This window comes from Hesperophylax consimilis, chromosome 18, assembly GCF_061612785.1.
Source record: "Hesperophylax consimilis isolate HC1 chromosome 18, BYU_Hcon_1.0, whole genome shotgun sequence".
Lineage (NCBI taxonomy): Eukaryota > Metazoa > Arthropoda > Insecta > Trichoptera > Limnephilidae > Hesperophylax > Hesperophylax consimilis.
In genome coordinates this window covers 15,916,159-15,943,915 of record NC_142853.1, presented here as the reverse complement: position 1 = coordinate 15,943,915, position 27,757 = coordinate 15,916,159, and the positions used below count along the sequence as shown (strand labels likewise).

General features: G+C 34.3%; 1 protein-coding gene across 2 annotated transcripts in view; it reads left to right on the top strand.

Moving 5' to 3' along the window:
- The window catches only part of LOC149415430 (mitogen-activated protein kinase kinase kinase 11-like), a 181,636-nt gene that overhangs the window by 131,944 nt on the left and 21,935 nt on the right, over window positions 1–27,757 (top strand). For both annotated transcript variants that reach the window (XM_089642610.1, XM_089642609.1), the window contains exons 2-4: window positions 22,070–22,206; window positions 23,756–23,948; window positions 25,982–26,157. In XM_089642610.1, the coding sequence (XP_089498736.1) occupies window positions 22,070–22,206; window positions 23,756–23,948; window positions 25,982–26,157 (506 nt within the window). The remainder of the gene's footprint in view (window positions 1–22,069; window positions 22,207–23,755; window positions 23,949–25,981; window positions 26,158–27,757) is intronic.

Genomic DNA, 27,757 nt, shown 5'->3' with positions numbered 1-27,757 from the left:
GGTATTGCTTCATTAGTCGAATAATGAAACATGTGTCCATGAAAGGGGTAATCACATGCATTAGCCGTCTTAATTTACTCTGTAAGAATGCCGAAGGGAATGTAAACTTTTTTGACCTTTTATTTAATTCTCTGTGGAAATGTTAATATTTTTTATTCTGGTGACCTCTCATATAGGAGGTTGTCTATCATCGAGGCACCTTGCAAAACTGCAGTCCGAAACATTTATGATTTTAATTTTTATCAATCTTTACACCTAGTTACGTTACATGGTTAACGTTTTCCAGTGAGGATTTACAAATTTTGAAAGGCAGGTTTTTATTTTATTTTCCCAACTTCCCTGAGCCAGTATGATTTCCACAATTGGGGTAGGTATGTTTCATTCGATTCTGAATGGTAATCCTTCACCAGGGTGATACTGACAGAGTATTTACCACTCTGGGCTGTCATTTTTTTCTCTTTTTAAGTCGAAATGCTCTTATATCCATCGTTGAGGTTTCAAAGTTCAACTAAATCTAACAAAGTAATGAATAAAATTTCTTAATAAAGTGATGTAAACAATGTTATTTGTGTTTTAATAAAAAATAAATAATGCCATCACAAAGTGAAAAGCAGTTAGAAGAAGTTTTCTTCGAAAAATTAATAAAATTTCTGTTGAATTTTTGTGGTCCCCCGTATTAACAATTGACAATGTTGGATCGTTCGAATGAAACAACGAACAAAATCGGGCATGGATTTTTACATTGCATTTGTGTCTCGGGCCTGATGACGGTGATGATGATTGATGATCCTATCCAGAGAGTAAATCACTTTTTTATTGGGTTGTTTTCAGGCTTTAAAACGCATTATTTACCACTACCCCTACTTGGCCGGGCTCCAGTGCGGCTGCCCAGACGGGAGATCATTACGTCACTGCTTTAATTTCAGATTTGTGAAATTAATCACTTATTCTGATTGAAATATGTTTTGAGACACAGAATATTAAAATTAACAAAATAGTGCAAAAATTAAATCCTGACTTTCATGCATTTAAGAATAAATATTTATCTAATTATAATCACCAGTGTTGTTTTTTTGTACTATCTCTTTGTTTCCTTCCTTATTTATGAGGTTTACCTTTATCGTCCATAATAATTTTGTGAATTCGTTTTTTGTGTTGGTTTCCTCAAAACGATAAAAACAATGAACATCCGTTTTTGACATTAACAATAGTGTGCTCCTGATAGATAAACACTTCATTGATAGCTAATTAGGTGCACTAACGTCAATAATTACGAATTACCATATACATGATTTTATTATTTTAGCTACGTTAATTTTTATTTTTCTACTTCCATTTATTTTCATGTTTCATTAATGGTTTGAATTAAATCTTTGCTATTCCCAGAGACCATCGCACTATATTAAATTATCTCGCCGTTTCCAAGCAAGGGTAAGAAGAGAGGATTAAGATTAACAATTTACCATTTAAAATAATTTAAGAGGAAGCTACAAGCCAAAAATGTGTATATTCTTGATATACCTTATATTGTAGGTAATAGGCATTAAAATCGCTTGACAAACGGAGTCTAGAAACGTTCGATTTCAAGCACGAAACCGGTTTTTATTTATTTTGTAAATAAATTTATAAGAAAGAAAAAAAAGTCAACTAACTAACCATCACGCCGTTTCCCCGCCGTTGCAGGGGTAGGCAGAGAGGACGGACCGCCAAACAACTCGGTCTTGGCACACACTCCAAAAAAGTTAACCAATTGAAACTGTCACTTATAATCTTACCTATAATACCCACTTATTTTTTTTAAGTTGTTTCCTTTATGCGTTCACACATTTCTATTGAAAAAATATATTTTTTAGTAGTTTACATTTATATTTTTTATTCGTATTATACTCAAACGAAACGATAGTAAAACCTTCAATTTATCTAAAGCATATTTCTGGTATTCATAATGTACACCAATTCGTTATAAAGATTAATCAAAATAGTGATTTGGCAGCTTCGCCTTAACCGTTACACAACTCTGCCTCGAATAGCGATTTGGCATTACACTCTTCTGTATAATTCATAAGTTGATGACATGTTTATATACAAATTATACCTCCTTGTTTGTAGGACCTACTTAAACCTTTTTTGTTTTTTAGGTACATCTCTTTTTCAGAAAAAAATGCAATAGAAGCCTTCTTACACGATGTTTTATTTAAATAACTTTTCTTATCCGTTCGAAAACCCTTTTTATCATTAACAATAATTCCATTCTTCTCTTCCTTATGCTGCGTACAAACATGAGATAATTTCCACGAGCCGAACCACGAATTATTGGAAAGGAAAAAAGCTACCGCAGAAACGCCTCTTGCGGTTGCTTTGTTCCTTTCCCATAATTCGTGGTTCGGCTCGCCGAAAATGTATCCTGTTTATACACAGCATTACATAGCCTAGTTGTTTGTTGAACCCGATTCCTAGAAATGTCCTTCCTATTTTATACTTCCCTTCCTTCCGATATGGACATGGATGACCAGGTTCCATGATAACGAATAGAGTGGAAGATACTACCAGTATCGCCCTGGTGTAAGACCACCATTCAGAATTGAAACGTTGCTCCAAATGGCTTTTAGCCGTGTTTAGTGACTAGATCTGAATAGCCAGGTACTTACCCACTTTCCTCTTTCCCTTCCCCACTTACCTTCAGCCTCACAACATCCCCCAATTGGGGATGCCATAGTCTCACTGGCTCCAGACGGGAGCAGTTGGGACTCTTGTGAGGTATTCACTATAAAAAAACACAGTGACTTTTCTTTTTAAAGCGGAGACGGTTTACACGTAGTTCCCGTGAGCACTTAGGCCATAGGCCCATTTTGCTATCTCCCATTTTACCTCATTGCTTTAACAACAACCCAGTCCCTTTAATAAAGTTCACCAGGGTTGTCATTGGGTATGTGGCTATGTCTTCTGGTTCTACTGTATGTCTCCCCAGGTATCTGATCCTAGTTCCCACCAGGGCAGGACATTGGCACCATAGGTGAATTGGAGTCTCTTCATCCTCTTCACATTTCCTGCATCTATTGGTGTTTTCTACTCCCAATATCTGCATGTGTCTCCTGAGATGGCAGTGTCCCGTTAGTAGTCCTACCAGTTCCCTCAGTGAGTTTCTGTCCATATCGAGTAGTTTCTTGGTTCGTCTAGGGTCTGGTCCTTTTATGAGTACTTTGGATTGTCTCATTCCGGGTGCCCTCTCCCATTCTTTGCGGTCAACACAATGACAATTCAACACACTTTTAAAAAGTGATATAAAGTCATTAGATACGATGAAAAAAAAATTTAAACCCTATCAAATCAAATCAAATCAAATCAAAAATTATTTATTGTAAAATTAAAATTACAAAAGGTATAGCTTATGGGTAGACCCCATTTCTTCCAGCTAACCACATTTATTTAATTACAATGTTTATACAGATAAAATAATAACAATATACCAATGAAAAAATAAAAAAATACAAATATATATACCAATAAAAATAGGTGTTTCATTTACGTGAGGTATTCACTCAACGTGTAGTGACATTTATTAACAAGGAAAGTGTTTAGTAACGTTTTGAATTTGTGTGTATCTTGTATTTGTTTAATGTTATGTGGAAGGTTGTTATATACTTTAATGGCCATGTAGTATGGTCCTTTTTGGAATATTGTTTTGTTTGCTTTTGGTATTAGTAAGTTTTCTGTGAGCCTTGTAGCGTATTTATGTGTTGAGTTTTTTAGTGGGAACTTGTCTGTAGATGATCGCACTAACATGCATAACTCCAATATATATATGTCTGTGACTGTCAGAATTTTCAGATTTTTAAACATAGGTCTACATGAATCTAAACGATCAGAGTTTGTAATTTTTCTTATGCATCTCTTTTGTATGATGAAAACATCTTTAGCGTTTACCGAGTTTCCCCAAAAAATAATACCGTATTTTATTATTGAGTATACATAACCATAGTATGCGGCTATTACTGATTCGGTGTTTAATATTTTTCTTAAGGTACCCAGAACATAAGAAAAACTACTGATTTTTGCTACAATTTTTGAGACATGTTCTTTCCAGTTTATGTTTATATCTAATTCCATTCCCAGTAGTGAACAGGTTTGGGAAGGTTCGATAATATTATTATTAATGTTTACATTTATATTTATAGGTGTAGCTTGCACTGGACAAAATTTTAAAATTTGGGTTTTGTTTGTGTTGAGTGATAGATGTTGCGATAACAGCCAGTTTGCTATTAATTGGCAAGTCTCGTTAACTTGTTTGTTAAATTCGTCAACGTCTCCATTACATTCAAACAACAAAGCGGTGTCATCAGCAAACATTGAACATTCTGTGCCAGCAATTATTGGAAGTTCGTTTATATAGATAAGGAAGAGGAGAGGCCCAAGAATGCTTCCTTGTGGCACACCCTTGTTTATTGTTCTCCATTTGGATTCTACCATGTACTGGACCATTTTTTCATTGATATTTGAAATTTGAACTTTCTGCTGACGATTTTTTAAGTACGATTCAAACCATTTTAATGCTAGACCTCTAATACCCACATGTTCAAGTTTAGTTAGAAGAAGCTCATGATCAACATTGTCGAATGCTTTTGAGAGGTCGAGAAAGATACCTACAGTTTTTTTACTAATATTAATATTTTCTAGAATTTTGTTAAAAAAATTGAAAACTGCCTGTGTTGTTGAACGGCCTTTACGGAATCCAAATTGTTGTGGACATATTATCTCAAAGTTTTCGAGAAAGTTATAAATGCGATTGTACATGGCTCTTTCAAATATTTTTGAAAAGTTTGGTAATAAGGATATCGGTCTGTAGTTTGAGATTTCCTGTTTAGGACCCTTCTTATACAAAGGTACAATAATAGATTGTTTTAATTGTTCTGGGAAGGTTCCTGATTCAAAAGATTTGTTAATTAATATTTCCAACGGGTAACTTAACGCTTCTGCACATGCTTTTATAATTTTTATAGGGATTTTGTCAGTGCCGACACTGCTTTTATTTTTCAGTTTTACGATGATTTTAATAATTTCCTCCCTGTTTACAGGCGTTATAAAGAATGATCGCGACTGTTTGTTTTTGACTGTTTTGGCAGATTGTGGATGTAGAGATGTGTTTTGTGGTGGTGGCGGTGGTGCAAAGAAAATGTTAAATTCATTTGCAATGTTTTTTGGTTCTGATACCAGGTTATCATTTATTTTAAGACAGATTTTTGGTTTACTTTTAGAATTAGAATTATTTGAGTTCTCTTTTATTATGTTCCACGATGTTTTGGTTTTATTTTGCGCATTTTGAATTCGTTTACTATTGTAATTCCGTTTAGCTACCTGTTTTACTTTACTGAGAATTTTTTTGTATTGTTTGTAATTGTTTATGATTGTGAGGTCATTTGTGTTTTTTTGTTTCATGTACAGATGTCTTTTTTGTTTAATAGATATCTTAATACCAGTCGTTACCCAATTTATTTTGCGTTTTTGGGGATATTTATACTGTTTAAAGGGGAAACAAAGCTTCATACCATTATTTATTTCATTAATGAAGTATTCGTAGCTGTCATTAATGGATTCAAAGGATTTCAGTGGTTCCCAACATATACACGATATGTAATTGTTAAAAATGTTTGTGTTTTCTGTGTTAAATAATTGTTTTTTTGTATACCACGTTTGGTTTATATTATATTCTGTTTTTACGTGCATTAACTGTGCCATATGATCTGATACAGCTAATTCTGTGACTTCCCATGTGTAAGAGCTTTTTGATATATTTGTACCTATATGATCAATTATACTTTTTTTATTTCCTTGTATACGAGTAGGTTTATCAATAATCAAGCGTATGTTGTGAGATTTTAGTGTGTTTTTGAGTGAATCTGCGTTTTTGTTCTTGTAGCTTGTATCAATATTTAAGTCACCGCAGAGTATTATTTGTTTTTTGTTGTTTTTGCAAATTTTGTTTAATAATAGTTCAAGTTGTTCAAAAAAAATATTTATATCAGAGTCATTATAGTAAACTGTACAAATTATCATTTTAAGCTTTGGGATTTCAATACCAACACATTCAAATACAAATTCTTTCGTTATTTGTTTAACACTTTCTAGTTCTGTAAAAGCAATGTTTTCGTTTAGGTAAATGCAGACACCTCCATGAATATGGCTCTCTCGACAAAAAATTGAACCTAATTTATAGCCCTTAAAATTGATAGATGTCGCTTCACCCTTTTGTAACCAGTGTTCGCTAGCACAAAAAACGTCGATATTTTTTTCACACAAAATATTTTCTAATTCTAAGATTTTATTTCGAATGCATTGTACATTTTGATGCATTATATTGATGGTTTTTCCGGCTCTGGCGGATAACTCTTCATGGTGAGCAGGCGAACTTTGTATGTTATGGATGTAAAAACTCTCTTCGTTATCTGATTGGTTGTCCGAAGATAATTTTATGTTACTGTTTACCATAGAGCAGGTCTTTAGTGACATAAAACATCTACTTAACCCAGTTAATAATGTTTTTGTTTCATCACTTTATATAACTTTTTAAAGATGTGATGATTTATCCGGTCACCGGATGACCAATACTTATCCGGCTGTATCGACTGATTGCGATTTATTTATTATTTATCAATGTTCCTTACGACAGCTGTACGACCCAACACAATCTTTTAATGAATATAACAATATCGTTAACAAAATTCTATCCCACAACCAACTATAGATAATCCCTCGTAACAAGTTGTAGCATCGAAAAAATGTACATATTGTTTATATTTACAGGTAGATAATATACCGGACCAATCTAACCTGTAGTCACTTTAGAGTGACACTGTTTATTATTTAATTGTATATACAGTTTGGCACGCAAAGGAGACATATTACACTGTGCAATCCATGTGATTGGGGGTGCTATTTTTTAATCCTTATTTTATTTGTATTTATTTGAATTATTTATGTGATTTTAATAATTATTGTTAGTTTTGGAAATGAAACGCATATTTTCCGAGGGGCGGTACAGTACAGGGATTTGATTAGAATTTGTCATACTAAATGTGATTCGTCGCTCAATAAAAACAGATTAGGTAAAAAGAACAAATGGAAACACCGTTTGTTTTTTGTTTTGTTAAAATATGTCTAGAATTTAAGTACCTGCCTATTTTAAAATTCTGTTATATACCTGATTATTACAGTAAGATATATTGAAATATTAATACATCAATACTTTCCATGAAGACATGGGTGGATTTAATACCACATAACTCCTTGTTGCTATACGCTGCTCAATATGAATAATGGACAAGAGTCCGAGTATATAATTATTATGTTTTATGTTTACGTTTTAGGTTTATTTTAGGTCCGCAACTTTATGTAACTTTTATGTTTTTCTTCTTTACCTTTACTTTCTTTGTAAGGTAGTCCTGCTTAAATTCTTCTTCTTAATCTCATTATTATTATCTTGTACCTGTATAATATTAACTTCACCTTAAATATCTAGATATGACGTGATTTACCTTACACATGAAAATGAATATAGGAAGGTACATAATTGAAATTTGACGAGCCCGCCTGACGTCACCGACTTACGTGGAACGTGATTTTTATATGCTGCATTACCTTAGCTTTACGTCATTGAAGGGCATGTACCTACCTATGTTATGTTGAATCAGATGTTCAATTTTCTTCCGAATAAGACGCCTTACAAGAAAATATATCGCAATACTTTTTATATTTTTTTTAAATTTGTTCCCTTCAGAACTGGAGTAAAATGATGTATGAATGAATGAAAAATGATAGTGAAATAAATAAAAAAAGTAAACGTACAAAAGTCAACTATCAAACTAATTCTTCAAGTACCATACGACGCAGACTCTCATAAAATGTATAACCTGCTCAACATTGTGTCAATTAGACAACTTTATGCCAGAGCGTCGATTCTCCTCTTCGAACACAAACTACATATTCCCTTACAATCTCAGTCCTCAATAATATTCAGGTCTTCAACAAACCTAACCCTTAACATCCCAATAAAACACTCCGCCCATGGACAAAGATCCTGTAAGTACTATTCCATTAAACTGTATAACTGTTTGCCACCTAATCTAGAACAACCTGCTGAAAATTCACGAATACACAAACTTATCACAAAATGGATAAAAAATAAAGGCACACAATTTTTTCCAAAATACACTCACGCCAAACCAAACATTACACAATTTAATTAGCATGTTTATTATGTTTTTAGTTCTACTAAATAGATTATTGTTATAGAATTATCTGGTAATGTTTTAAATACTTGCATTAGTTTCATCTACCTTTTTTAAAATTCTCTTTCGTCTTAACTATATCTTTAAGTGCACTTCATGTAGTATCCTTTTCTTTCCACTATGTCTATGCAATATTATGGTATTATGATTACTACAACTATTAACCTATTATGAATACAATACTGCCGCCATGTGTGGAACCACAATTTCCTCATTGAGTATTTCAAGGACGATGATGTGCTTTTACTTATGACGGCATAATAACATTTTCCTAAAGCATGCGAACACCTCAGCACAGGTTCTCCTAGTGAGGTGTTCACAAAACACTCCTACTAACCGAAACAGATATGGACTTTTAATATCCTTGTTTAACTGGTAATAATTGTGTTAATAAATAAATAAGTTTCATATCTTAACAACAATACTACATCGAAACCTACATTGCAACTTGCTTGATGTTGAATTCTTGCAAATTTTATTAGATTTTTTATATTACCTACATACAAAGGCAGTGCCTTTGCGGGTTCCCTTAATTTATTTTTGTGGATGTTAAACGTACATATTTTTTTTATTTTAAAGAGGTGTATGTAACTTATTTGTAAATAAAAATAGGTTAGTAGTAGGAGAAACTGTCCTGAGGTGTTCGCATATTTTTGATGAAGTATTATTCTGCCGTCATTACTGAAAACACGGTATCCTTCTCGAGATTCTAGGAGGACAGTGTGGAGGCAGTATTGTACGAGTATATTAGGTTAATAGCAGTTAAGTTGAGTTAAACACCACAATATTATATAGACACAATGCAGTGAAAAGAAGAGAAAAGGAACTACTTGAAGTGAATTTAGTGAAGCAATTAAGACGCTAAGAGAATAAAGCCAACAAAAAGTAAACGAAAATTAATATTCAATATACGGTTTAATTTTGACCTCTATAGCTTTATTTATCATATTATCTCTTGATGACATCTCTCTTGACAAAATCACAACTCCCGCAAAAGACATTTAATGATAGAGAAACACCCATCAAACCAAAAAATTTACTCGACCATATATATAGACCGGTCAGTGGTTGAGTGGGCATAGCGCTTGGGTCTCACCCGAGCGTCGCGTGTTCGATTCCTCGGCTGGCTAAGTCCTCCATCACAACACAAGCAACATTTTCGGCTTTCTGTGGTGGTAGTAGGAGATTTTCAAACATTGTTGGGTTATTTGTAACCCGGGAATGTTTGTCTTTCTTTTAAAAAAAAAAAAAAAAAATATCTAAATTAATTTCTGGATTATGATAACACCTACAACGAATAGATTAGAGACCTCTTGAGTAAGAAAGATCTTTAAACTTGACATTTGAAATACTCGTACATCAGTCGAACTGTTCCATTGACCATGTTGTCATATAATGCCACCGCACATCCGCGGCTGAATCGCATTGTTCCGATTTGGCCAGGAACGCATAAGGAGGCAAGGAGTTGAACTATCCAACTGTCCAAGCGGTGATCCCTCATCAGTATGCCGGGGACGCGTCGAGTTAATGCGCTCGGAGGAATGTCGGCCGTAGCCAGCGCGGCGCGGCGTGGAGTTAGGACGTTTGTCGCAGAGGACATAAAAGCGGTGAAGTGGTGTTGCAGGATACTGTCTGTATACTGCTAGCAGTAGGCATGATGCACGAACGATATCCCTATTCGTGGTTTGCACGCACGCAGGATTATAGTGATGAACGTGATGGAAACGTGTTGGTATCTACATCATCTACTCTGATTACAAATTATTATTAATTATTATTAAATTATTAATTATTACTAATTTGTAATGAATTTTTATTCTTATATAATAGTCATTTTATAATCACACAGTTATGTAATTAAATTGTAGGACGTTGAAAACACGAGGGATCATAGATGACCCATTCTCATTTTCTCACCCCTCAAAAGTTTATCAACAAATAATGATAATATTAAAAGTTAGTATCTGACCTAATGTATGAACTACTCAAACAAACAATATTTAACTTGACTTGTATCAGCATTCCTCAGTGCCTAGAGAACGCACACGACCATTAGCATTTAGTAGAGATGACAAGTCTTGAGGAACGTGTTGAAGAAAGTGGGAAACTACTCCGGTTTGCTGACTGTACCTGGATGAGAATATGTCAAAAGAACCATATCAAATACTCCCACAAACTAAACCTTTAATTAAGTCAATTATATATTTTTGCTTGTTCTCTAAATCGGGGTCAAAAATCGCATAACGACCTCACGACTTATTGAAAAAGCTAATGTGTTTTTTTTGCTTTTATTTTATTCCATTAATGTTTTTTATTAAAATCTCGCAAAGGCATCACAAATTAATACAATCTGCCTGGGGGGGAAATTACATTTGCAGCAAGGAGCTAAAGATGGATTTGTCTTTGCAGCTTAAATTTGTACAATTGTATAGTAAATATTATGCGCTAAAAGTCACCTAAAGGGCGTTAAGCCATATATATGTTATCTACAATAAATAATACGTACCTAATATCTATCTATATAAATAAAAATGTAAATGCTCGTTTGTTCAAAATCTTAAATCTCTGAAAGTACCGATTGCTTTGATATTTTGACACAACGTTTCATTCGAATACTTGTGTGTTTTTTATATATCTATATTATAGTATAGATGTCACCTGTGATAGGTAAAACCAAGCTTTAAAAAAACTGCGCCATCTGGACGTAAAAGCAACAACCGTTATTGTTTCTCTATCTACACATACAGACTGAGCCACCGCAAGGGTGGCGGGGAACAGTTAGTATTTCGCTAGATGGGTAACTTACCAAATAATTTCTCGTTTTTAAATTATTATAAATAGATCATAAAGCAGAAAATCTGTTTGTGCCAAGCAGAAAAAAAATCTGTGATGTCATGAAATTTGCACGGGTTTTCTGTATGAAATTTCTTGGTCAATGTATTTTTTTTCAACTCAACGCCATTTGTATCATGGTCTATGAAGATTTCAAATGAGGCAAAACACCATAATTTGCAATTGATGTTGAATTTTAATGATTTGAACCCGTCCAAACCTGTAATTTTGTGTGGACTATGAAACCCCTCTCAATATAATGCCGCCACAATTTTCGCAATAACTGTGGCTGCATAAATTTTCAGTCATCCTCCAATTAATTAACCGTGCAAATGAATTTCGTATAATATTCAAATTAGTAACTAACCGAAGTGGTGTGAAGTCCCAACAACTGCAGTTGTCGACTGTCGACTGTCGATGGCTTGCATTCGTGGTAGTGTTTCCAATGCACCGACGCTAATGGGTGGCCAGGGTGCATGATTGCACTCGAGCACTGAGTGGGTATGGAGCTACAACCGAATAGAATTACTATTTGAATTGTGTCCTCAAAACAAGGCGGTGTGTTTTTGTTTGGTTATTTTGCAGAGGATGTGTAATAAATAAAATAGCGATTGAAAGTTATTTACTTTTTGGTTTACTTACTCTTCATTTCTTAAAATATATTCTCAATATCGCCCAGATGAGAATCAACAATTAAGAATTTATTTGTTTCTATGCTCGTATAGTTTACAGGTAAATTGATGGTAAGTTGAAGTAATAAAAAAATGTTTGTAATTTAAAAGATGGTAGTAGAGTGTAAAGTAATCACTAATGTATGTAACAGCAATCCGGAGGTCACGGGTTCATTCCCGGATTGAGCAAATAAATTTTATTTCGTTCATTTATGTTATTTCACAATTTACCATTTAAAATAATTTAAGGTATATTTGCGATACCAAAAGTATCTTCCACTCTGGCACCTTCCAGAATGGAAGACACTTTCAGTATCGCTCTGGTGACCATCGTTCAGAATTGAAACGTTGTTTGAAATGGGTTTAGCTGCGTTTAGTGACGAGATCTAATAGTAACAATAGTACCAATGTAGTAACAACGCAATGAATAGAAATTAAAAAGCTAATACGTGAAGCGAATTCAATGAAGAATGACGAAATCAAAAAATATGTAGATGATTATTATTTAAGCATTAATAATTTTAATGATTTTAATTTGGATGATTTGTATAGTGCCGTTTTTGTGCAAAATCACCTCAAGTTATAAATTTAGAAATAGTTTTAATTCTGTTTACCTTATCTGTGTAGCCAGGTACTTCCCAACCTTCCTTCTTCTCTTTTCCGTCCCTTCCTTCACTTTACACCACACCCCTTTTGAAGTATGTAGTTGTTTATCTCCTCGGCTGAAAGATAACTGAATTTGTTTTGATTTTGTAATTACTTCTAATCGTACACAAAAAATATAAGGTCTAACTACACATGATAGTATACTAAGCATCTAATTGGGGTATACAAATATAAGCTCTGACTACACATGATAGCACACTAAGCATCTAATTGGGGTATAAAAATATAAGCTCTAACAACACATGATAGTATACTAAGCATATAATTGGGGTATAAAAATATAAGCTCTAACTACACATGATAGTATACTAAGCATCTAATTGGGGTATACAAATATAAGCTCTGACTACACATGATAGCACACTAAGCATCTAATTGGGGTATAAAAATATAAGCTCTAACAACACATGATAGTATACTAAGCATATAATTGGGGTATAAAAATATAAGCTCTAACTACACATGATAGTATACTAAGTATCTAATTAGGGTATAAAAATATAAGCTCTAACTACACACAATAGTATACTAAGCATCTAATTGGGGTATAAAAATATAAGCTCTAACTATAGATGATAGTATACTAAGCATCTAATTGGGGTATAAAAATATAAGTTCTAACTACACATTATAATGTACTAAGCTTATAACTGGGATATAAATATATAAGATCTGGCTACACATTATAATATATATATTTTTTTTTTTTTTAAAAGAAAGACAAACATTCCCGGGTCACGGATAACCCAACAATGTTTGAAAATCTCCTACTACCACCACAGAAAGCCGAAAATGTTGCTTGTGTTGTGATGGAGGACTTAGCCAGCCGAGGAATCGAACACGCGACGCTCGGGTGAGACCCAAGCGCTATGCCCACTCAACCACTGACCGGTCATACTAAGCTTATAACTGGAGTATAAAAATATAAGCTCTAGCTACACATTATAGTATACTAAACTTCTAACTGGGGTATCAAAACTCCATTTCAGTTGGGCAGAATAGTAGAATATGTATATTAAAAATTGGATTTTATCGATTTGTTGTTGAAATGATCATTATTTTTTAGGTAGAATTATTGTCCGAGACCACTTATGCTGCACATTCGATCACAATTATACAAATAATTGATTTACAAAGTCATGGTCTTTGTTGAAATCTTTGCTTTTACGATTACGATATTTGCCCCTAACGCGTTTTGAAGAGTGATTTTTTGTCTACGGTCATAAGTGTCATAACTTAAGCTGCACATTCTTCGAATGTTGCGCCTGTTTTAAAAATGAAATATTATCAGTCATCATAAATTATCATAAACATATCAGAAATTCCTTTTAAATAATATTACATTCCATACTAATGTATGACAGCTCTGAGCACTGGGCGTGTTGTGTTTAGTTCCACAGAAAACATAGAAATTAGAGGCAGAAGGACGCAAAATGGACTTTCTACATTCGAATGTTTACTTCCATGGAAAGCGTAGTAATGTTAGAGGCAGAAAGATACAAGTCCAATGTACATCTTTATGCGTCTACGATGTAATGGTTCTTGCATCCTTATATATTTTTGAAAATACCATAAATATTCAAGATAAGGCTTGCATCTTTCTGCCACTAATGAACATGATAATTTACTTCATGTCTTCATCAAAAACTCATTTCTTCAAATTTTGGACTTTCATCCGTATGCTTCTCGGGTACAGATATAATCTATTTTTTATGTGAATACCACATAAGAGTCCCAATTACCCAACCGTCTGGAGCCTGTGAGACTACCTCACCCGCAATTGGGGTGTGTTGTGAGACTGAAAGTAGTGGGGAGGAGGAGGAAATGTGAGAGAATCTTCTACTCTGGAACGTGCCGCAAATATCCCTAAAATAACACAAATTAATTAAATTAAATTTACTTGCGTAAGCCGGGATTTTTATATAATTAAAAAGTTTATATTTAATCAACGGGATTTTTACCCATGATTTCCAATAATGTCAAGAATCAATGGTTAAATTAAGTCAGGTACGTCCCTTAATACATATTTATACATGCATATTTATTATATTTGATAAATCATGAACCTTCAACCTTCACAACAATGCGTAAATCATTCACAATTCAATATAATAATAAAAAATAACACGATTTTTTTAAATAATGCAGCTTTTCTCATTGGGTAATGTAATCTGCATAGCATTAAAATTTCAAATTGAAATTTTATTTACGCGAAACCATCCATCCCTTCAGCAACCCAGTAATGTTTTAGGGTGAATTCCCAGAAGAAGCGAACGCAGTAAATAAAATACGGGTATTGATTAATGATTACATGAGGTCGCAAGATAGATGACCGCGGTGATATTGACGTAGGTATAGCTGTTTTCTTTTTTATTCTGTGGTATAACTTAACCCTCTGTGGCCGAATCTTTTATTTAGTTATTTATTCCTTTTCGGGAAATCGACAGTTTATATTTAATTAGTTTGTACATAAGTATTATATAGTCAAATAAAACCAATTATGGATTTCCTCCTTGTGACTAACTGAGACAGCATAATATGGAAAAAGTTATTTAAATCGGTGAAAAAGGAAGATGAATTTAAAAAATTTATACAAAACAAAATTATATAAAACGAAAAATTTACAAAACAATACATTTATAGCCATGGAGAGAGGTTGTAGATATAAATCAAATCATAATAGAGATATAAACAATAAAGACATAAACACTATTCACAAACCATCAGAGAAATATTCTTTTATGGACCTCTTGTATTTGGTAAGTTCGCAACTGAAAATATCAACCTTAGATAATACGCTATTGTAATTTATCAAGTACTAGTGGACCCGCCATGTTTCGCTATTGCTAATGTCTTTCTCAGGCGTCTCCGACTTCTTCCTCCATTCACTAGTGTATACCACAGTGTTACTGTTAAAAAACTACATTACATCGACTTTAATTCTACTCCGTATCTCTTTCCGGTGTAGCGATATTGCGTTAAGTATTCCTCGGGCGTGAAGAGAATGGTAGAAAAAGTTGGGGATGCCCGAAGAAGACACGAATCAAATAATTATTTGTGGTAAAATGAGAAGTAAGCGATGAACAAAGGAAGGGGTGCAAGGAGAATGTATGATTTGGAAGTGAATGGTTGAAGAGGTCGAAGACGCCCAAGTAAGACATCGCACGATTAAGGGAAACAAATAAATACTTTAATAATATAAAATAATACTTTAATTACAATACGATAATATTATGTCCACCATAAGGCCCCTAAGGTCCACCATAAGCGTTCAAAGACGGTTTTAAAGGGAGATACGTTAAATAAGAATGTTAGGCTGATTTTAGTGTCACGCCGACCGCACGCGCACCGTCGGCGCTGATGGTCGAGATATATGAACTTCTAGGAAGCGTTTTTGAATGACGCGTAGCTATCAGCGCGCAAGGTGGTCAGCGCTGATGGCTACGCGGCCGTACGCGTCGCGCGTCGGCGCCGCGTAGCTGTCGGCGCTGACGATCGCACGAGCGCCTCTGCTTTCAGCGAGCGTTCTAGTGTCGAGCGGAGCAGACGTCATCGCGTGTACAGTCATGGCGAATCGCGAAGTGGATACAGGTCGATTTATCGATGAGGTTCGCCATATAACAAGACAAAGTCTCCAGCAACGGCTCTCTGCTCAATCAATGGATGAACATGGAGTCTTCGTCGTCGCCGGTTTTTATTTTTTTGGGATAGGTAGTACAAAGCAGCAATAACTAATACACTCCGCATTTTGGTCTTCGACTGTACAGTAAGGCGGTCAGTACGATACTGAAACGAGCCACGCTGAGCCTCAGCGCTGACGAACTATGCGCAGATCTATGAGCGCTGACGGTGAGCGTGACACTAAAATCAGCCTTAGAGGGAGCGCGCAAATATTAAAAAAAAGATCGAATGTAATTTTTTTCATGCCTATAAGAAAACAAAATAATTTTCTTACTTTGCGATTTTTTTTCTATCTAGGGAATTTTATATAATTAATGTTTCGGCATAACAAATGTGTACATATTATCTTAAAATAAACTTTTTTGTTGGAACTTAAAAACTTTAGGACTTAACGAGAAACTTGTTATAAATCGGTAGAAATTGGGTATGCGGAGGTTTAAAAATGCACCCAGTTGTCAGGTACTCTAGAATTCACAACCTCAAAACTTTACCCCAAACCATTCATAAGTGCCCGAGCAACGCTGGGTACACATCGGCTAGTATATTATAGAATACTAATCTAATAAGTTTATTGATATTGTATTCTCCAATTTTGCTCAAACTTTCTAAAACTACGATTTATATTTATTTAAACTCCATAAAATGGCTTTTACAATAGAATGATACATCGGATTATAAGCATAGAGTGGTACACAGGAGAATATTAGTAATAAATTACAGCACAAGTAATGTGTACACAAAAATATTATTGCAAGTGATACAGTTGTCAATAGAAGTGCAGTTAGACAATACATAATTAAAATAAATATCTACTAGTGTAATAATAGTTGAATGAATACTCGGTTTACCTGACTTAAATAGTTATATACAGTTACATAGTGTTATATTATCAGATATGTATTTGGTAAGGCGCACTTAAGAATAGTTATATCATTAGATCCGTATTTGGTAAGGCGCACTTTAGGAATAGGTATAGCATTAGATCTGTATTTGGTAATGCGCACTTAACTCTTAAACCCTACCTGGGGTACTGGAGTACCCCCCTGGTGTTTAAAATATCAACAATTTTAACAATATTGCACTGTTGCAAAAATCGCTCTAGCTAATCTACTCTCGATAATTGGCGCGTAAGTACGTCAGGAAGCCGTCACCGCCCGGCAAGTGCAGTCGCGTCCACAGGTGTTCCGGGGTATCCCAGTACCCCGTGGTAGGAATAATTACATTTCCAGAGTGGTAGGGTTTAAGAGTTAAGAATAGTTATATCATTAGATCTGTATTTGGTAAGGCGCACTTTAGGAATAGGTATAGCATTAGATTTGTATTTGGTAAGGCGCAGTTTAGGAATTATTTTAAGAACATGACCACTAATCCTAAATTACTATTTTTAAGTGTGTTATAGTTAAGCGTGAAATGACACTAAACTGCGCTATATAAATGCTATGTCATTATTATTACAATTACGATGACAACGTTGGTTTCGACAAAAACTACCGGGCGGGTTATATTTTTTTATTGGGAGGAACCCTAGTACATACTAAATACCTTTCTGTGTGTTACATTTACTACGTAGAAGATATATGCTACGTCCGACCTACTAAGTTGCGAGTTACGTGATCCAATAAAACGATTTTATACTTTACTGTAGACGTGGTCGAAACTATTTTAGATTACCGAATTTTTACTATTGTGCCGTTGCCAATAGATTTTCCTTTCCCATTTTAGGATATATTCTTACTATATCTTGGTATGTTTATCTGTGGTTATCTTTAGCAGAGGCAGATTTTATTTGCGATAACCTGTATACATATTTATATCGGTACATCGTAGTTATGTGTATATCATGTTGCATTCCTGAATTTCTCATTTGACTAAGCGATTAAACTTTTGCAGTAACGTTTGCCTGAAAATTTTCAGTCATTTGTTTTTTTCCGTGCAGTGAGTTTGAATTTGAGAAGAAGACCCCGTGTCTAAAAATAACAACCATTAAAACTTTTGTTGTTTATTCGAATTATTATACCTTCCACTGTTACTAAGTATGTACAAAATATTACATACAGGGTTTTCCAATAAGAGGTGCTATTTTGATATTCAATCGTAAAAGATCAATGGTTTCGTTGCTTGTGTGGCACGTAGCGCCGTCTTGTTGAAAGTAAACGTTGTCCAGATCAATACCATCCAATTCCGACCATAAATAATCATTAATCATCTCTCGATAGCGCAATCCATTCACCGTAACTGTTGCTCTAGCCTCATTTTCGAAAAAGTAAGGTCCAATCACTCCGCCGGACCATAAACCGCACCAAACAGTCACACGTTGAGGATCGAGAGGCTTTTCAACAATAACTCTTGGGTTTTCCGAGGCCCAGTTGCGACAATTTTGCTTGTTGACGAAGCCACCGAGGTGGAAATGGGCCTCATCACTCAAGATGATTTGCATTTGATTCACTCAAGTGAATTTTAATAATTTCAATGCGTTGTTGAAGCGTGTATCGTTCCATTTTTATTAATGGCGTAGTTTCTACTTGTCAAATGTCAAAAAATGACAGCTTCAAAAGTAACATCTACCGAAATAGCGGGCTATTCAAAATAACACCTCTTATTGGAAAACCCTGTACATGCAATATATCGTTGTTTTCTTCCTTTATTTACTTCCCTAAAATATTTTCTATTGCTATATTCGCAATGCGATAATATCATAGGTGTTTTATTCAATTAAATGATATTTTCTTGTCGATTTGACAAAAGTTTTTTTTTAATACGATTTTTCCCAAGCGTGAGTGGTATTTGAAAGAAAAGTCCTAATGTCGAAATCACCTGAAAACATTTTGTACGTAAACGCTTTGTTGATTTTTTGTGATTTTTGATAATGTCTCGAGATGATACCGATGTTTGGGATTTCCCGATACTTGGAACAAATATTATGAAAGTTTTTTTAATGATGTTCTTCTGTGAGTATCGCACTGGTAAATGATTACTGTTCGAAATTGAAAAGTTGCTTGAAATAGTTTTAGCTATGTTTAGTAGGTACCTAATATAATTCTAATAGCCATGGATTTGAATTCCTTCCTCAAAAGCTCTTTAAAAGGTTATGTTCTTAAAAATGTCATTATCGGAAAAATAAATCAATTATATTTATAATTTACCGGTTAGTGGCTGAGTGGACAAATGCGTCGGGAATAAAGTGAGTTCCCACCCAGGTATTGTGGGTTCAATCATCTGTCCAGCTAAGTCCTCAATAATTTCACACGCAACTTTCCGCGTATAATGATAGAAGAGAGTTTTCAAATATTATTGGATTATTTGTAACCCACGAATGTTTGTATTTAGTTGTTAATTTTTTTTTAATAAATTCCGAGAATAACTTTTCCGTTAATTATTGATTTTGTTTTAAAAAAAATCTGGTTATCTCCGATTGCAAAACAACTGCCGCGCGTAATAATAATTACACAGCAGAAATTGTTAATAAATAATTCACTAGAAAAAGTAATAGTATTATTTATTGAATATGAAAAATCTAAAATTAAAATAGATTTATACAAATTAAACTTGATCACAATAGATAGTTATAAAAAATATGTATTATTATTGTTATCGAAATATGTGTACATGTTATTTTTATTTTATTATTCTAGTTGCTAGAAAATTTATGGTCCTCATTCAATTTTCTCACAACTCTGCGATAATAAGTGGAAAAGTATCCAGTAAACCTAATTTATGATAATTTGCACCGAAAGCACAAATAGCACGCATTTCGTGCTTTACGGCAGCTATAAAAACTAATTCGCTCGTATTTCCACCAATAAAGAGCCAATGAACTCCAATTTTCTGCAATGGCGTATTCCGAATTCGCCGAAGGCCAAAACTTTAATATTTTACTGCGAAATGCAGAATTATTCGAATCTGAGGATTTTATCTGTTCTTAGAACGTCACGATGTGATTTAATAGAGTGATATTCTTAGATGTCAGCATTTCGTTTAATTTTCTAAAACTTCAGGTTTAATAAACTATTGAAGCCGGAACTATGCTTCGACTAGGTTTTGAGCCATTGGTTTGTCACTATGGCATACCCAATTATTGGGGTATGTTGTGAGGCTGAAGGGAATGGGAAGGGTAGGAGATATGGAAGAGGAAGGTTGGGAAGTCCCTGGCTATTCATATCTTGTCACCAAACACTACTAAAGCCATTTCAAGCAACATTTCGATTCCGAATGGGAGGATTCTCAGGGAAGATTTACGTTTAAATTATTTATATCCACTCATCATATTATTAAACTTTGTCTCTTTGGTTTTTAATTTAGCTCATAATTTTGTCAATGCTCATTGCCAGGAAATACCCATGCTGATTGCGGATAACTTATATCATTATAATGGATGTGTTAACATTATTATTACCTAAACATTCCATAACTAATGGAATTATGTTTTTATATGAAAATGATAAGCGGGACTCCAAAAATCTTTAAAATTTTAATATGAATAAAACAATTCACTTTTTTTTATTTTATAAAAAAAAACACATTATTTTATTTCTACTATAAATCTGTGTTTGTTAGGCACGCCTGTATACAACCGTCAATTAATAAATATAAGTGTTAAATAAAATCATTAATATACAAGTTCATAGATTAGAACAGCTTTAAATTAATGACACAGCAACAAATTGACCCAGTTAATAATTTCATTTTTTTCTGAAACTTTAGGGGAAATTATTGAAGCTGGGTCTATGTTTCGATGTATCCAACTTCGAACTCAAATCTAGTTAGTTATACCATCAAATCAAGATAGTTACACCATCAAATCAAGATAGTTATACCATAAAATCAAGATAGTTATACCATAAAATCAAGATTTTTATACCACAAAATCAAGATAGCAAAAAAATTCCCAAAATCAACTTCCCGGCTATACCACTAGTTTCCAGATACCATGTATACATTTAAACGTTTTTTTTATATTTTATTATTTTATACGCATAATAATCCAGCACTTAGTTTCTACCAACGTTTTTAACCCCGCCAGGGTTTGAGGGTCATATATGACCGGGCGTCCATATTGTATAAAAGAATTTTTACCTTTTTTATATCATTCGGAAAATACAACTGCTCCCGGTCGCGACTATCCGCAGCCATTGAAACTAAAGATACAAGGGAAGCGAAGGAAACGAGAAGGTTCCTGGCTATTCAAATGGTGGTCACTGAATGGTGGTGTTTAACCAAGGCAATACTAAGGGTATCTTGTATACTACCATTCTTATGTGATTTTGAGCCGAAGTTTTTTCCATCATCAAGCTTTGATATATATTTAACAATTTCAACTAATAAATGTTAAAATTCAGGCAGGGTAGCAAACTCAGATCATAGATTTTTTCGGACCCAAAGTTCGTAATCTAAAAATCTGACGACATTTTCGCGGATTTCGGATTTCCTATAATACTCTGAAAATATATGTTTTAAGAATATTATCGATTTACCTTCCGATATTTTTATTTGTTTATCGATGCAATAATATTTTTTATACTATAATTATTTTTAATGTGATTACCGCACAAGAGTCCCAACTGCTCCCGACCATCTGGAGCCAGTGAGACTATTGTATCCCCAATTGGGGTATGTTGTAAGGTTGGAGGTAGTGGGGAGGGGAAGAGGATAATGGGGAAGTACCTGGCCATTCAGATCGGGTCACCAAACACGGCCAAAGCCATTTTAAGCAACGTTTTAATTCTAAATGGTGATCTTACACCAGGGCGATACTGAACAACGTGCCGCAAACATACCTTATATTATTAAATTGTGAAATAACACAAATCAACAAATAAAATTTACTTGCGCATGCCGGGATTTGAACGGAGGCCGCATTGCATAAACAATTATCAATCGGTTTTGCATTACTTGAGGCTTCTTCAGGTATAATAATGTTTTGTTGTTGTTTGTTTCCAGTACTGCTGAGCGAAGACATAGAGAATGATAACCTGGAAAACAAGACACTGAAGATCACGGACTTTGGACTGGCGCGGGAGGTCTATAAGACCACTCCAATGTCCGCAGCGGGAACCTACGCGTGGATGCCTCCAGAGGTCATTATAGCATACTTTTATTTTATGTGACAACTAATCGAAAATGGCTAAGAGTTAAAATATTGTTTATATTTGGACTAACTTAACGAGTATAACCTCAAATTGTTATATTTAATTATTGAAGATAATGTTAGCAATTTTTAAAACCAAATTTGATACTGAAAAATCATAAAAAGATACCGTCGCATCTGGGATTTGAACCCAAGAATTTCGCCTTGCCGGGGCGCTGCTAAATTACCAACTAATGGGACACTATTTCCTTCAGTCATATTTAACTGTATCATCATACTTCGAATAAGAACTACCAACATTTTCATCATTTCTCTCACCGCACATTTTTATTGGCTGCTATCTTTATGTATGATCGTAAGATTCAACTCGAACTAAATGCAATCTAGATAGTGTCTTGGATAAATATATCCTATTTATATTTTAATGTGCGACATCTATTGCCTTTTCTGCAAGTCTAGGATGAATATTTTTGGAATAACTTGAGTAAAACTTGAAATTGTAATATTTAATTATTGAAGTTAATATTAGCAACTTTTAAACTAAAAACCATATCTTTTTCTGTTTCAAATATTCATAAAATATGTATTCTTTTTCTGTATCAAATTTTTTTATAGAAAATTTGTCTGATATCGATAATAATGTGGCATGGATTTGACTATTTTTGATGTTGTCATGTATTTTTAAAACACTTTTCTAATGGTTTCGATTTTATTTTGTTAGTTTTGATGATAATGTTTTGTAGATATTTCAAACCATTGTATTTACGTCATACTAAAATATGAAACTAAAAACATATATTTAAATCACAAAATGTAATATCCGGAGGTTTGCAAAGATTCTATTTCAGTTTTCTCAATATTATGATTTATGGAAATATTAGATATTTGAATATATTAACTAGATATTAGCTTTTTTTTTTACTTTGAGCTATTGATATGCAAATGAGGAAGAAGTGTCATTTCAAGCAACTTTCCAATCTGAATCCTCTCCCCTCTCTCTCATCAAACTCACAACCTCTGGGACCTACTGATCTGCTATGAAGATCATCAATTCCTCATTCAAATATCGATGTAGACCTTATGAATGGATGTGATAAATTATTTAATTCCGTTTCTGTATTATGTAGGTACAAACCAGGGAATATTTTATAATTTTCATTCGGTTGGGTGAAGTGGGTTAATGAAGGGGCTGTAAGAAACTATTGGAAGCATAAATTGTATTATAGAAACAAAGGGAGGGAGTTATGGCACCTTGGCATGCCGACTGTCACCGAGCTACAATCAAACTGCACGGAATATCAAAGTGGTTTAGTCAATGAAAGTTAGGCTTTTGGTGTGGGTAGAAACATAGACAAGGCACCGTGTAGATGCGATTTCCAGCAGAATGGGTGATAGATGTTGGCGACACTTTTGTGTGCTGTTTTATACTAATAATGGTCCATAGCCCATCTCCCTTGTTTCTACTACCTCTCTATGATTTTAAATTAAAACATTCCATTTTTAAATCCATGTAAATATGGTCTTTTATATTATTTTAGGTCATCAAAAAATCAACATTCTCCCGCGCCTCCGACGTCTGGTCTTACGGTGTACTGTTGTGGGAACTGCTGACCGGCGAGACGCCATACCGAGGCATAGACGCGCTGGCCGTGGCTTACGGTGTGGCCGTCAACAAGCTGACGCTGCCAATACCTAGTACCTGTCCCAAGGAGTGGCGGGACTTGATGGAAGGTAAGCCTAAGTTCAGCGAATTCACTATCATGAGCCTTCTTGCATCGAACTTTGGAGATCAGTCAAAAGTTCGTGTCGTCACTCACCCATTTAAAGCATTAAAAAAAATATATATATTGTGATTGTTGCACAAGAGTCCCAACTGTTCATAGCCTGTGGGTCTTATCTATAGCAAGGGTTCCCGACTGGTCGACCGCAGATAATAATTTGGTCTATCCCAATAAATCTCCATTGCGAATTTAAAAAAATTATAATTGATAAATATTTTAATTTTACAACCATGTTCGAAAAATTAATAACCTGATCGCAGGATAAATTGATTTTGCTAAATTAGTGTTTATCGTAATGTTAATGAAGCGGCTTAATGGTCAAAGTTTTGAAGAAATAAAAATGCAAAAGTTTCTATAAGATTCTCTTAGAAGTCGATCCCTATGAAAATTATGGTAAAAAGTAGTTCCCGACCTCAAAAAGGTTGGGAACCCTTATTGGGAAGCCATCCCCAATTGGGGTATGATGTGAGGCCGATTGGAAGAAGATAAAGAAAAGGAAGGATAAAAATACCGAGCTATTCAGAGCCACTTAATGAACTGCAGAAGATGTCGGGGGACACCCGAGGAAGACATGGCACATTCAAGTGAACCAGATTCTTGAGTCGGGCCATGACAAAAGTAAATAACAGAAGGGTATATGAGGCGATGTATGAATGTGTGTGCCAAGAATTTTGTTTGGCGGTCCATCCTCTGCCTACACCTGCGGAGAAACGGCGTCATGGTTAGTTTAATTATAGACACTTCTTGTTATTAAACTTTATCTCTTTGGGTTTTTCCCGTCATATTTTTTAATTTAGCAAATAATTTTGTTAAAACTCATTCCCGGAAAATACCCACGCTGATTGCAGATAATTTATAACATTATATTGTAAATATATATACTCGGCGTCACAAAAATCGCACCTATTGCTAAATCTTATGAGATTTTCTCTTTCGGATGTGCAGTGTCGTCGCCATGATCCACACCTCTGTATGAAGCCATTAGTCTCTTAAAACCGTTGGAATGTGAAAATATGAAATATGTAGCTCATTTATATTCAGATCTACATGGTCGAGAGGTAAGGCTAGCGATCCGAAGGTTGCGGGCGCAAAGCCCGGCATGAGCAAGTAAATTTTATTTGTGTTATTTCACAATTTATTCATTTAAAATAATATATACTGAAGTTATGCTTTTCTCATCTTGATTTTTTTTTTACAAAAGATGTAACTGAAAAAAAAAAACTTGACTAAGTGCCAGTTATTTATTTTTATTTTTTACTTTTGAATGGTCCCCGTTAAACGCAGGGTGTAGGCCCATTTTATCTTTTGAACAAATTGTGATTTGTTGACATGTAAATTTTATTTGATTCATTTGTGATATTTCACAATTTATTAATTTTAAATAATTTATATAAGTATAGCATATTTGCGATATGTTCCAGAGTGGAAGATACTCTCAGTATGACTCTGGTGTAAGACCACCATTCGGAATTGAAACGTTGCTTGAAATGGCTTTAGCCGTGATGGTGACTTTCCTTACCCATTACCTTCAGCCTCATAACATACCCCAATTGAGGATGCCATAGTCTCACTGGCTTCAGACGATTGGGAGCATTTGGAACTCTTGTGCGGTATTCACTTAAAAAAAGATACCTCAGGAGCATTCCAAAATTGAATGAAATTTCACCGTGTCGTTGGGACTTGTGGGGTAAAAATATGTTTTTAAGGACCTTTCCACTCCTAGGCTCCAGACGGGTCAGTAAAATTCAAATATTCAATATTTGAAAAATTTTCATCCATTTCACCAAAGTAAGAAAAGTTGACCATTCTTAGGACACACAAATCCGCCCACAACACACTCCTATCGGTTTATTACTTCAGTGTTTTTTACAGTAAAATTGTGTACCATTTCATAATAAACTCACTTCATCCGTAAGAGTTATGCTATTTTATTTAATTTGTGCAAAATAATAAATTATTAATTACATGTTATTCTTGTTCCAGCTTGTTGGCAATCCAACCCCCACGATCGACCCACCTTCGAAGAAATCCTTGAAGACCTGGAGCACATCAGAACGTCAGAGTTCACAATGGGACCACACGAATCATTCCACACGATGCAAGACGATTGGAGAATCGAGATCGAAGAGGTGCTGCTCGATCTTAGGAGAAAAGAAAAGGTATATTTCATCCAATGTCTACATGAAAATTTCTCATTCCGTAATAATGTATTATTATTGTAAATGCCACAATACCCTTTAACTATTAAATTTGGGGTGGACAACCATTCATCGACCTATGTTTTAGGATTAGCCTGGTTAATAAATGGGGGTCTCAGCACAGGTAAATCACCCAGTGAGGCTCACATTAAATAATCATATTTTATAAAAAAAATATTCTAATGTATCAATAAAAAAAATATATATATTTTAATGTATTTGAGATGGCCTCTCAAATATTCCACACTAAAATGTGAACAGGCCATTATGCTGCAGAATACATGTATACACTACATTTATGCAATTATTATGAGTTATACACAGTGTCCGGAAACTCATAGTTCAAGTAATGTAATTCTTATAAATTTCAATTTTTTCAATTCTTTTTATGTTGTCTTATTAGAAGTGACAAGGAGGAAATTCATAATCGTTTTTATTTTGGCTGTCTATGCATGTACAAAGTAATAAAATATAAACTGTCGATGTCCTGAAAATAAATAAATTTAAAAAAATGGAAAAAAGTGTAAAAAAAAAACAAAAACATCGAATTGCTAAGATCGAAAAAAAAAAAGTTTTTGTTTTCTATGTGATTTTGATTCACCAGTTTCCCGCTTGTACTACGAGTTCCTGGACAATATGTATAAAATACATACCGACGGAGACTTGAAACCTCGTTCCTTTGATTCAGGAGAGGTGAGGGGATCTCGCATTCAGCTCAACAGCTGAATATTAGCCGAAGATTAGATGTGACAGATGTTGTGTTATGAGAATTTTAAATTTTGATGAGATTAAAAAAAACTTTCCTGTGGAAAGTTACTATGTACATCGGCCTTACCAAACTTTTTGGCGTTGTTTTGGCAGTAACGCAACACAAAAGCATTGCAATATAGGCATACATCAATGCCTACGATGGTTGTATCTAATCTAATTAGATATACGTAATACATCTGTGCATTTATTTATCTATCTTACTGTATAGTGGGAAAATTAATTATGGTGTATTGCTGCTTGCCACTGATAGAACATGATGTGAGAACAAAAGAGTATGATTTATTTTAAAGTTGATTGGTAGGTGGGGGAGGGGATGTTTTGGTACTTTCTCATGATGTTATTTATGGCATTTTCTGCTTTACACGCAACCAGGCCTGTAAATCATTTGAAGAGGTTTGTAATGATGACATACTAATGCAATCAGTGGAACTTAGACACCCTTTTACAGCTTATTTATTATTTCCTGCAACTCAACTCACCCGAGTGTGTGATGATTTTATTATTTTCTGTAAATATTCCTTTTTATTGTACCAATATACAAATTATATAACCCTTTGCGACCGGTAGAAAATTTCCGAATTGTGACGGGGGACACTAGTAAAACTCTTAGTTATGATCCTATAGGGCTGGGTGACTTACTGGTTGAAACACATCTGAAGCAAACGACACCAGTTCCGTTCTCAAAAATGGATTTATTTTCTCAGGATTTTTTCTCACTCAAACTCACGCACGTATGAAGCTGGTTGTAAAAGAATATTTTAGATTATCTTTATTCAGATTACTAGATTTC